The sequence below is a fragment of the Idiotropiscis lumnitzeri genome, chromosome 17 (genome assembly GCF_059441095.1).
Source record: "Idiotropiscis lumnitzeri isolate Australia: NSW breed Sydney's pygmy pipehorse chromosome 17, RoL_Ilum_1.0, whole genome shotgun sequence".
In the NCBI taxonomy this organism is placed as follows: Eukaryota; Metazoa; Chordata; class Actinopteri; order Syngnathiformes; family Syngnathidae; genus Idiotropiscis; species Idiotropiscis lumnitzeri.
This window is the reverse complement of record NC_142407.1, coordinates 12,270,236-12,283,520: the sequence shown is the minus strand read 5'-3', so window position 1 is coordinate 12,283,520 and position 13,285 is coordinate 12,270,236. Positions and strand designations below refer to the sequence as shown.

Genomic DNA, 13,285 nt, shown 5'->3' with positions numbered 1-13,285 from the left:
TGTTAGCCATCAACTTGGTTGTTAAGTCAGTTGGTTTGGTAATGACAGAAGCGCAACGGTGTGATAATCTCAGGGGATATTTAATTTCCGCAATGACTAAGAATTGCACTTTAAACAAATGTCACATGAAATGAATCACAGGTTCATTTTCTTTTTTTTTTTTAAATAATCCCTAAAACTTTCATGTCATTAAATTTGAATGAGTCACATGCAGACAATTTATCAAGTACACCTGCACACTAATGATAGTAAAAAAAGAAAGAAAAATCACCTTTTTTAAGTGTAATAATAGCTAGACAGCGCCAGAGACGTGCAGTCCATCATCAATTCTATATAATCTGCACAAGACAAGCATTGCACAGACTCATTTACACAGAACAGCACAGATAACTTTTTCCCATATGCATTTATTTTACATGCACACCCCGGTGTAAAATTCTTATCAACAACGGAGAGTTGTTTACCTTGCCCAGAACTCCCAGTGCCCCCACTTTAATTAATATTACCCTTACAAAGTATGCAGAGATGCAGTCTGGAGACAAACATCAGTAGGCCTACCTTACTTCCGTGGTGGTGTGCACAGTGCATCATGTATTTCTGAGCCGAAATCAAACAAATTGCTCGATAAATATTCTATCAAATATATTATTAATTACCCTATTTTCACGGCCAAAAGACGTGCTGCATCAAAGGGTGCAGCGTTAATTGTGGGTGCTATTTCTGTATTTAACACACACTAGCCGCATTGTGGCGCTTGCTAGCTGGCGCTTGCTAGCTGGCGCTTGCTAGCTGGCGCATGCTAGCTGGCGCATGCTAGCTGGCGCATGCTAGCTGGCGCATGCTAGCTGGCGCATGCTAGCCCTTATTAAGAGAAAGGCAGCATTGTTAATCGCAGTCCCACTGATACTATAGGAGCTCACGTGACACTTAAGCAAATTGTCAATGTCAGGGGAGGTATGTCACTTGTCACCACACTCCTTAAAGTCACCGTTTTAAAACAAAACCAAAACTATCACTGAACAGCATACAAGCAAACTATGAAACAAAGAATTACATTTAACACAAAACATGCATCTCTCATGCCATTCATATCCCAAAAAGAAATAAAACGTTGTAGTATCAGACATAATAGCACATTCAGTACAACAAAAGCCACAATCAATAGCAACAGCTAATAGTAAGGTAAGAGGGCACCAGGCTACATCTGTCACCATTACTTGGCAGCTACTTTAATTATATAGTTTGGTCAATCTGTTCTCCTTGATGTGAGATGAGATGCCGTACATGAAGTAACATCTGTACAGTTATGTGACAGAGCTTCAACATCTGTTGACGTTTTACAGCCTGTCAATCATTGGGTATTTTCTCAAACGCCTTTATGTTATCGTATTGAAAAAGTGATGTCAAGTGCTGAGAGCTTACATCCGTGCCGCAGTTTCATCTTACGTTATTATACTAAGAGACACATTTCCGCGCAAGGGCTGACACTATACACAGAGACACACCCTGTGGTTTTTGTTCGCTTATGTTGTCATTCAAGGTGACAGTGGTGATTCTTCGCTAAACTGACACCATCCACAAAGGCTCGTGATCGCCTAAGATGTCAGGTGGCATCTGCTGAAAGCAACCAAGCCAAAAGTGAAACTGGAACTATTGAATTGCAAAAAAAAAAAAAAGTGTCATTTCTCATTGCAGCTATTTTCTTTAACGAATAATGCCAAGAAGAATTTCCAATATATTTTTTATCTCATATACTATTTAGGGGAAAACACTTTTAATTGTACAGTCAATGGCTACACAGGTGCTATACAAAAATTATATTTTGGGGAAAATAGCAACCAAGACTAAATAAATCTTTTAATTGTCATTTGTTGAGTTTTTAGACACACACGGCTTGTTAAACTCTGGTATTATGCGCCGTTGAGGGTGTGGCCTGCCAGAACAGCCACCCCGGCGCAAAGCAGTCTGCCAAATCCCCAAAGAGGCGAAACGAGGCTTGCACCAAAATCAAGATGAGTCAGTATTTACAGCGACACCGTCTCTGAATATAGAGCCCAAAAAGTGTATATAATGACATAAATGACACATAAACTAAGAGTCACACAGGCTTGATGATGATGATCATACTACTTTTTCATTTTATAAACCCACTAAGTCTATTTCTAGTTCCATGGTAATTTGCACCTTGCCCAAGACTGAACAGATGAGTGGAGATAAGTACAAACGGACAAGGGAGATAGAAGCATGTGACCCAAAGAGACCAGAATACGAGAGCTCATCCAGAAGTGTTCATTTCATCCTTTCTCTACTCCGCAGCAATGCAATTGGATTTTATTCTCTTTAAATATATGCCTTATTTTTTTTTAAGATTGTTTAACAACACTAGGGTCACATGTGAGGACCAACTTCGCTGACTTTGGTCGGGAGGTGAGGTACACCCTGAACAGGTTGTCAACCAACGGCATACCAGATTTAGACCAACAACTACTCATACCTACGGAACATTTCGAGTCTGTAGCAAAAAATGTTTTTTATAATACAGGAGGATCTGGAGTGACCAAGAAAAAAAACAGTCTATATATATATATATATATATTTATATATATATATATATATATATATATATATATATCCAAATCCAGTCACCACTGTTTCTGAATCAAGATGAAAAAGAAAATGGGCGGCTTGTGTCAGGAAGGGCACACCGTGTCAAAAAACGGTGCCAAACAAATCATGCAAGTGACTCGCTGTTGTAACGCCTGATCTGACGTTCTGAAAGTCACATCAGGCATGACTCAAAACTCTTAACTGATGTGGCAATAACAAATAAAAAAATTGAATAGATAGTGCTTTATTCCCCATGTAAGCAATATACTAAATGTATCACTTCTTAAAAGATCTGTCACGGGGCATCAAAATTGAAGACCTTACCTGTTTGTTGTACTTGGGTTGACTGGTCTTGTAGCTGTAATCAGAGTATTGGTCTGACCCAGTCGAATTGTCATCTCCTCCAGTCCCGACAAAGGTATTGGTAGCCGGAAGGTCCTGGACTGCCTGATGTTTTTGCGAGCCTGAGGGAGACTGGGCCTGCAGCTGAATGGAGGGCAATGGGGAATTGGAGCGGTAGTGCCGACCTATATCAGGGCTTTCTGGCGAGTACGTCAGGGGCAGATGTATCCTTGGGCTATCATTGACTGCATCAAGGTTGAACTTGAGGCTCTTTTGGAGGCTGACCTCCTCGTCTTCCCCAAGTGGTTTTGGAGATTTCTGAGGTTTTCCTTTCCGACCTCGTTTGCATTTGGCATTTTTTGGAGCCTGCTTAGGGGCATATAAGTCCTTTGATTCCTTCTTGCCAGGTTGATATCCACTCTTTGTTTCTCTTTGGATAAGGTGTCGAATGAAAACCACCACCAAGATAAGCATAACGACACCTGCTACTCCTGCGAGGCTTCCGAACAAAATATTGCTCCGTTGCGCGGCAAAGCCATTGTCGGGATCGCCCGCAATATCCCGGTCTAGCGGAGTGTAAAGACTATGTCCAACGAGCGCTTCCACTAAGCTGACATTTGAAATGGTTTCATTGACGTAGATGTGGACCAAAGCGGTGGCATGTCGTGCTGGCTTCCCTCTGTCACTCACTTTTACCACCAGGCGATGTAGTCCACCATATTTCGGGGCCATCTCCTTTGCTAGCGTAATTTCGCCACTGGATGGTGAGATGCGGAATAACTGGTAAGGGTTACCACCTGCGATGGTGAAGAACAGCTCTGCATTGGGCCCGCTGTCCAGATCTTCCGCTTCAACAATCTCCACATGGCTATCAGGGGACGCGAGGGGTGACAAAAGCCTGAAGGAAGAGTTGGAGGGCTTCGTAACGACAGGATCGTTGTCATTTTCATCCAGTACATTGATGGTGACACCCACGTAAGAAGACAGAGGCGGTTGTCCTCCGTCCACTGCTTTTAGACGAAAAGTATAGCTGCTCTCTTTCTCTCTATCGAAAGATATGCTTGATAGAATGGTGCCAGTCCCATTTTGAACCACAAATTTCCCTCCATCTGACTCGACAGAGAGGTGAACGTGAGCATTTTCACCTTTATCAACATCCATGACTGTTACCATGCCAACTGGGCTGAGGGGAGGCATGTTTTCTAAAACGGAGAAGCTGTAGCCATTAAGCATGAATTTGGGGTCATTGTCATTGCGGTCAAGAACTTTGATGACAACACTTGCTGTTCCTTTGTGGACAGGCGACCCTTTATCAGCTGCGGTGACCCGAAACTCATAATGTTCTTTGTGCTCACGATCAAGTGGGTTCCGGGCTCTGACTTCACCTGTATTTGGATCAATCTCAAAGAGCCCCTTGATAGATGTGTCCGCCACAATGTTATAAAGAAGCTCTGCATTTGTCCCACTGTCTGCATCTGAAGCGATAACATCCAAAACTTTTTCTCCAGGTTGGTTTTCTTCGGCAAACTCTACCTCAAACAAGGTTGGGGAGAAGACTGGAGAGTTATCGTTCACATCGGTTACCTGTACTTTCAGTGAGTTGGTACCAGACAGCGCCGGATTTCCAGAATCTACAGCCACTATCTCCACTCGATAATCCTTCACCCTTTCATAGTCAAGGGGAGTGGTTGTTTGGAGGAAATATTTCCTCTTGTTGTCACTGGATGAATCACTGATAGGGCGAAGCTGGAAGGGCACATCCCCTGCAACCACACACGTCACCACCGCATTCTCTCCCTCGTCCTTGTCCGACACTTGCACCAAAGCCACGGCTGTTCCCACCGGCATGTCTTCTGAAATGTTTGCGACTCCTTCACTGTGTGTCACGAGACCAATTCCACGTATCTCCACAGCTGGTGGATTGTCATTTTGGTCGGTCACCTCAATGGTGACAAAGGTCTTGGAGCTCTTTGGTTGTGGACCCTTATCCCTCGCCACCACGTAGAAGGACAAGCTGTCAATCTCTTCTCGGTCCAGCGGCCCTTTGACATAGATGATACCAGTGGACCGATCGATCCGTAAGAGTTTTGGGACGGGGTCGCCTGCTTGATGAAGTGTGTATTCAATTTCTCCATTCTGGCCCATGTCGGAGTCATTTGCTGTGACCTACAAAAACAACAATAGTAAGATTTAAACTATGATTTGACAACGTATGGTCATCGAACAATTTGCAGCAACCATTACGTTTACTTTAAACCGGGCGGGTAAATTGTTTTCGGTAATATAAGATTTACCCTTACCTGCAGCACAGAATGTCCCACTGGACTATTCTCCAACACTTCAGCCTCATACGTTAATTTTTCAAACTTTGGTGAATTGTCGTTGACATCAGTGACGACCACTCGTAACAAAGCACTGCTGTAGCGCTGTGGGTTTCCTCCGTCCACTGCCTTGATGGTAAGGTCATAGGAATCCTTTAACTCACGATCTAAGTTGCCCAGAACAATGAGCTGCGGGAGCTTGCCGCCTCTGTCATCCGCCACTTGTAAACCAAAGAGTGTTGCTGCATCTTGTCCCGCTGTCAGGGCATAATCACTTACCCCATTCCTATCCGAGTCCCTGTCAGTCGCTAAAGGTATGGAGAACAGCGCCCCCATGATCGTGTTCTCGGGGACGGATATGGTCAGCACAGAAGAAGGGAACTGAGGGGTGTTGTCATTGATGTCCTGCACCTCAATGCGTCCTTCAATGAGTCTCGGGCTCTGATTCTGTATCAGATCTGTTACAGATACTTCAAATTCCAGATAGCAGGCCTTCCCCCTAACAAGCACCCGACAGTCTCTCAGTGTTTCTCGGTCGATGGGGATCTCAGTGGTGAAAATATCTCCAGTCTTTCCATCAACACGTAGATAAGGGGCACCAACCTCCAGCTTGTATAGATGCCCTGAGTCGGGCAGCCCCTGGTCTGCTGCCAGACTACCAATAAGAGTATTGGGAGGTTGCTCCTCCTGGACCCGGTAAAGAATGCTGCCTTTAGCAAAGCCGCAAAGCAGCACCAGGAGCCAGAACAGCATCATTAGTAATTGTTGTTCCATGGCGTCATGAGAAGATCTTCCTGTAAAATAAGCAAGATAATTGATGTCAATATCTACTTTGCATTCAGGCATACTGTAGCTGTCCAACTCCCGAGTCAAGAATCACATATTATATCTTTAACGCAAAAAAACAAAGTGGGGAGGGTAAGGGTGATAAAGTATACGTCTGTTTGCCTGAGGAAAAAATATATTTAGATTACCCTAACAGGTGCTGAATGCTACCACCACCGCTCAAAGTTTTGTCGCTAGCCTAATGGCATCATTTTTAAATTTTTAATCTTTAGAAAAGCCCCTTGATATTTGTTTTATTATGAATTTATTCAGACAAAGTTAAAAATGACTTGGGAAGTTATGATTTTTTTGTCTCAACTGTCAATATAAATTCTGCACATAAACATATGTCCTTGCTAGCTTACCATGCTACGACAGAGTGCTCAAGTACATATTTCATTTTGAGTGCGGCCCATGACAAATTCAAACCACTGAAGGTGTGAGAGCTGCCTCTTGTAGAGATGACGTGCCATCATATTGGTGCTCGGCACGACTTTGTCCCATTGTACAATTCAAATGTCTTTCCATGCTCCATTGCTACAGATAAACTCAAACACTGGAATAATTTGGTTTGAATTCTATCAACAATTGTAATTACCAAATGTTATTTGTGGGTCTTTGATTCACTTCCCCTCCAGCATTCTCTTTTCCCCACACAGTGCAATCATTTTCTGCGCGACTGAGTTATTTGGGGAATTTAAATAAGAGCACACGTCGGGGTTATGTATTAAGGTCCACAGCTATGAAAAACTTGGGTGGGTAACTTTTGCCACATTTGTATGAGCATGTAGGCCGGTTAATCGCGAGATCATTACACTTGATTTTGCCTCAGTTCGTGGCATTTCAGCTGAGCTTCATGTGTTAGTGATGCGATCATGCTTTTGACGATCATGTCGGGAAATAATCAAACCGCCCATTATAAGCACAGCTTGTTTGTCAATGATTTTGCCAAAGTTGTATAACGCTGCCGTCTTTTCCTGCCTGCTTGGAATCATCCGATTCATTATTAATCAGGTCATGAAAATACAACGAATAAAATGTATTTCTGCTAGTATGACAATAATAAAGTCGCAATTATGCTGAGCTTTTGTCAGTTTTCAGTTTATTTTGTCACATTTTTGGAGGAGGTGCTTCGGTCAATATACTGGAAGATTTCTTTGTGTGTTTGCATGCTAGAAAGAAAATGAGACAATAAGTTATAATCAGTAAAAAAAATAAAATATTTATTAATTAATGAATTAATTAAAACAAAACAACACGTTATATTTGAAAACCATTATTACAATTCTAAATTGAAGATCCATGTTTAAAATTTCATCTTGCCATAGATGTCCCTGCAGTGTGACATAATCATCCCCATTTTCATGCCATCTATTTACAGAACTAATAGGCGTGCCTTGATTGTGACATGATTGTTATGGTTGATGACACTCATGACTTAATATCTTCCAGTTGGCCTCTTGCCTGTCTTCCAGATGGCACCATGCCTTGCAGTCACAGCAAATTGGGCTGATTTTCTTTCCCTTTGTTTACATTTGAATTCAACATCATGTTGCTTGTGGAGTATGTTTAGACTGTTAGGTTTTTTCCTCAGCACTCTCACAACTCTTTTATTGCCGGCGTGAGCGTCCTACTTTTCTCCCCCCCAACCTAACAGTGGAGGTATATTTGGGAGCCTCATTTGGAAGATGTAGACTTTGTTTCACTAAAATGCTAAACCATAATGCAAAATGGCAACATTAAAACTGCAGCAACTGCAAGGACTGCAATTTTCTGCAACTCAGCACTTTATTCTCCCTAAAAATGTGATTATCATCTGCCGACCCAGATGGTGTGGTCGACCTGAACGGCTACAAGCTGATTCAAGCAAATTGCGCCACATAACTCAGCATTTTTTTTTGTTTTTATTGTTTCTAGACATTCATAGAGTTGCATAAGGCTGTTGATGAGCACAATTTTGGATATCCATATCGATTGACTTGAGATGAACAGTCAAATATTTAATATCTAACTCCCTGAAGGAACTCAAAACAGCCAACCAAATACATATATAAAAAAAAAAATGAAGAAGCAAATGTGTAATCTTTTCCGCACTGCATACAGGTTTAAACAGTAACACAATAATTGATGCCTGGCAATTAGATAAAAGCCGTGTTCCTTATTACAAGCCAGTCTGCGCTATTTTAGTGAGGATTTTGTTTTGAGGTCAATTCACAGCATCTGATTTGATTATTATACGATCAAGCTCGCTCCCTTTCTGCTGCTCCTGCTGCAATACTTTCTGATACTGTTCTACATTTTTTTTTTGGCCTTTTTCCTTCATGATTAGTGTAGGAGGGATGCGAGGCACTACACGACTTTAAGATGCCTTTGTGAGTTGCATTTTCAGATCAGTGTTTTGCTTGGCAGATAAGTTTCAGTGTCACTGCTGTAATTGTACGAGGCACTGAACAAGAACCGGCCAAGGTTAATAGTGACCCTAAGAACTTGAGGAACAAAAAAGGAAAAATGCCTCAGTGAAGCCCCAAAAAATAGATGAACAGGAATATGTGAATAACGACAACATGTTGATGGATATTTGAATATTGAAATCCTTTTTCAAAATTTGAGAGCTTTTCTTTGTCTCGAGACTGTTTGTATTTTTTTATGAAATTGCTACGCACTGTAAAAAACGAGGCGTGATATTTACTTGAAAAAAAAATGTGGGGTTTCACTTAAACTTGTAAAATTGACTGAGAATTTTTGAGTGAAAAAACTTGACTAGGATTTTTCAAGTAAATATCATTCCCCATTTTTTACAGTGTACTAAGCAATGAAAAAAAAAAAAAAGCAAGACCACATCCGGAGACATTTACCTCTATCAGATCAACATTCATCATACTGTATAATCTCATGCTGTGATCATGCAATGGTCCAGACGATTCCGTCTTGGGGGAGAAAAAAAAATGCCGAAGCATGCTGCTGGACCTTTAAAGGCTATCTATAACTGCCTAATCGGTGCGCTATGTGCTTTATCTTCTCCAGATGTTTAACTTTGCAGAAAAGAGTGCAGTCCATGCAAAAATAAAAAATCTTATCATTGGGGTTTAGGACCCTGGGGAGAGCAAAGAAGAGGCTTGCCTCGCAGAAAGAACAGTACCTGGCTAAGAGCCAGCTTATTAAGACCATCAGGGTGGCAAGCCAGAAAAGAAAATGGGGCCCTGTCGCGTGATTCACGCAGAGCGCCGCCGTCACTCCGCTGACCTACAAGTCCCGGGAGAGGGTCGCCCAAATACACCCTGTCACTGATCAATGACCTCAATAGATAAGCATTGCTCAAAGTGGAAGGAACGTATTTTCTCACTCTCATGTGATGTGTCGCTTGAGCCTCGGTGGCCACTGACGAAATTGACATGAGATGCCAAAGATTGTTTGTGATAATGTGAGACCCAAAGTAAAAAATATGATTATAATCGGGCAGCATTGAAATTAATTATTATCCACATTTTTATTTAGTTATTGGAATTTAGGTAAGCCCATTGGGAGGGTTTTGTCGCGTTCCCAATCGGGCTCCTTTTTTTAATTTTATTTTATTTTATTTATTTATTTATTTTTTTCGAAGAACGCATGGAAGCTTCTTTCCTTTCCTCTTGCTTCTGCTGTTCCACGCATTACTTCCAATGTCATTTTGAATGACAGTGAACTCCTCCATCCCTTTTAGCATCTGACCGCAAGCCTCCATTTAGGCGGCGCTCCCTCAAGGCTTCAGTGCCTTCGGTGCCATTACTAACAGCTAAGCTTCTTGCGGCAAAACATCAGTTTAACTGCAAGGTGATTGATTCGCACCTGGAGGCCCTCACATAGTGCCTGACCTTTGTGACCCCGAGGTTCAGGAGCACATTTCAACTTCTGCAAGTCTATTATCAACTTTTAGCAATATATCAGACTGTGCACAGTTCGTGTCCCAAGAGAGCTGCACTTCCAAGCCTGATTGTACAGACGGTGCTGACCTTAGAGGTAACAAGGTCCTCTGAAAAGGATGTTCCAGCCAAGTTTGTAAACAGTACAAACCCTGCGTGAATTGCGTGCCTGTAGCACTCCGGCACCTATGGAACAGCATTTTATTCCGAATTCTATACAATCATATTACCGCTAAACATTGTCATTCAAAGATCATTTACGGACAAGTGGGAAATGGCTAGCATGTAAACATCTATAATCATATTATGCATTAATTGAAAATCTAAAATGTACACGTGGGACAGAATGCGAGCCAATCAGGAAGCAAAATGAAGCTTGCGCTGTGGCTGGGCATCAGAAATGGAGCACCAACTTGTTGAGTGTTCATAGAATGTCTCTTTGAGCTTGGTTATTCCAATAAAAGGAGGCGATTTTGAAAAAAAAAAAAAATGGCACCGCGTCAGAGTGAAGATGGCACATAGTTACATTCCCTTTTTAAATGTATAAAAAAAAAAAGGATATTCTGTCACTTAATCTTAATTAAACACATGCAGCTTCTTTTTGTTTGAGACAATAAGAAAGGTATTAAAAAGAAAGTCCAAGATAATTATGCTGCAGCCCCTGTGCACCTGTCCTGGTTACCATAGAGACAGATGATCTATGACTGTGGACTGAGTCAACGCAGTGACTGACTGGCTGACATTTGCTGTGCTACAGGTACAGACAAAATGACTCGAGCAGAAAATCAAGCGAGGCATGTTGGTAAATTAACAATAAGCCGTTGCGAAGGGCAGACGAGCATTGGAAAATGGCGTTAAAGAAATTAATTAATCATTTTGTACTTTGGTGTTGTTTTAAGACGGGCTGCAGTGTCAAGGGTTGTCTGCACAACTGGAAAGGTTCACTTGTTCCAAGCTTGCATGTTTCTAGTGTGGTTGGGGGCGGAGGTCAGGCAGGTAGGGGTGCGGGGGTTCTGCTCCTCCCAGGCACATAATGATAATAGATGGACGATTTTATGATTTTTTTTTTTTTCCAAAGAGTCATTTTCTATATTGGCCTCCTTTAGCCTGTAAAAAATCCATTACCCTCTCCCACACAGACTTTCTAATGGCTGGCATCACATTGAATGACCTCAAATGGTTGATCTTTGCAAAGAATTGATTTCAAATGTGTTTTTTTCGAAACTATGCACAATAGCGATAGTGTGTCTGTTTATGCAGGCGACTCCATGTAGTCATTTCTCAACCATGTTAAGCGTGGTTAACAACACCGCTAATCAAAAACTACAACTTTTTTTTTTCTTTTGAGTGTAGAAACAAATTTGAATTAATTACAGTAATGGCAATGAGTTGTAATAGCACATCAAATTAAGCTGAACGACTCCCCCCCACCCTTATCAAAGCTTGGCCAAATCTCATCTCTCAACATGCCCAGTGCCTTGAGCTCTTCACAGATGAGATCACCACATTTTCAGGGCTCATGTTACAGGCAGTTTGTGGGATATGAGCTAGAACGTTTTACAACCCTGTTGTGTTTGTGGACTGTTTGGACGGCCTGCAAGTGTGTACACTATGTGTCTAGCAGACTATTAAAATGAGCCTAAGCGCTCGGCGGAGTGGGGAGAAACAACACCCAAGACTCTCACTTGGAGCGCGGGGGGTGAGATTTCCCATGTGGACGCGCACACTTGCACACTTCCAGTCCTCTCCGAATGGACGCAGAGCCATTTCCAGAGCGATCATTTGTTATTTTGCGCACCAATGTTACCCACGAGGAAAGACACCTAACTAATACACGCAATTAGTGTGAGATTTGTAGCTAAAAAAGAAAGGAGAGGACCGCTGAGAAATGCTACAAATGGATCGCATTTTGTGCTTCACAGAAGCTACTAAAGAATGCAATTACCGCATAGCGTTCCGTGCAGTTGACTTGCGTTGTTCAAGCTGGAGTGGAACGGTACGCGCGCATGCATTCCTGTAAGAGCTTGGTTATTTTATTTATTTATTTTACTCGCTGTGCATCTATCAATCATTATATTCCGACATCGAGGCGAGATTTCATCCAGACTGCCGCGTAAGTGCGCCACGGCGGACAACTTGTTGTTACTGGACCGTCGACAATTTGGTCCAGATGCGATATATAATACATGACAACAAAAAGAAATGCAATTAAAATAGTTATTATGATTAGTATTCTTCGTGTGTTTGTGTGTGTGTGAGATGTAGCCTACCGGAACGAGACACTTGGATGAGCGCTTTGGTCACAATCCGTCCAAAAGCTGGTACATCCACCAACCCGGAATAGCTCCTCAAAATAACTTCAGATGTCACTCAATCCGGTTATAACTTTCCTGCATTAAAATTCACAAGACTGCAACCTCGTTTAGTCTCCCGACATTGGCCAAGCGAGACTGATTTTTCGCCCCCACGCTCTGCAGAAATATTAAGTTTGCGGTTTGCTTTAAATTATTTGACGATTAAAGTGAGAAATGAGCAGCCTCGTTCCATGGGGGGTTGCGTTCTTATGAGCCATCTTCAGTCCTCAGATCAAAATTGCGCTGGCTGGTGCATCCCTTTCGGTCCAAGTTTGTCCAGCAGAAAGTAGCCTGGCGCGCTCTCGAAAGACACGCCAATAGGTTAAATGAGATCAACACGTATGTCACCCGCGTGGAAAGACAGCAGAGGAAAAAAGAAAAAAGAAATAAAAGAGCCCATCTGAAGCAGTTCCAGAGAGCAAGTGGTGGTGAGATGCTGTGGCTGACTTGCTCCCTTCGCTGCCTCTCTCCTCTCATCACAAGGTGGGAGGAGGAGGAGGGGCTCCCATCAGCTGCATAACGCAGCAACTTCACACTCAACATCACGTTATGCCCGGGCTGCCTACCACGAAATTGTTCGATTCCTGCCGTTTAACGAGATCCCATCAAAGTGGGTCACCTCAAATGGCCAAACGCACTTCATTGAAATCAGCACGCTAATTCACTTGGACGCGCTTTCTGCACGCCATTCAAATGCTGCGTGCAAAAGACTCACTCGGGGTATGATGAAAATGACGATGCCACTTGTTTGAATTTGAAATAACAACAGGTATCGCGCGCTAACAGTTTACTTGTTGATATGCATTCCATGTTGAACATGAGAGGACCAAAAAAAAAAAAAGGTAGGTAGCCACTGGCACGATCTGCTCTTTATTCTTTTGGCGCCACCCTCAGGCGGTTATTATAAGGAGGCCACACACTGACATCTAAGAAGGTT

General features: G+C 42.4%; 1 protein-coding gene across 1 annotated transcript in view; it reads right to left on the bottom strand.

Moving 5' to 3' along the window:
• The window catches only part of pcdh1a (protocadherin 1a), a 66,975-nt gene extending 54,172 nt beyond the window's left edge, over positions 1-12,803 (bottom strand). The window contains exons 1-3 of the mRNA XM_088280298.1: positions 12,265-12,803; positions 5,250-6,064; positions 2,932-5,115 (exon numbers count right to left, since the gene is read on the bottom strand). Coding sequence (XP_088136424.1) covers positions 2,932-5,115; positions 5,250-6,044 — 2,979 coding nt within the window. The 5' untranslated portion in view covers positions 6,045-6,064; positions 12,265-12,803. The remainder of the gene's footprint in view (positions 1-2,931; positions 5,116-5,249; positions 6,065-12,264) is intronic.
• Positions 12,804-13,285: the final 482 nt, after the last annotated feature.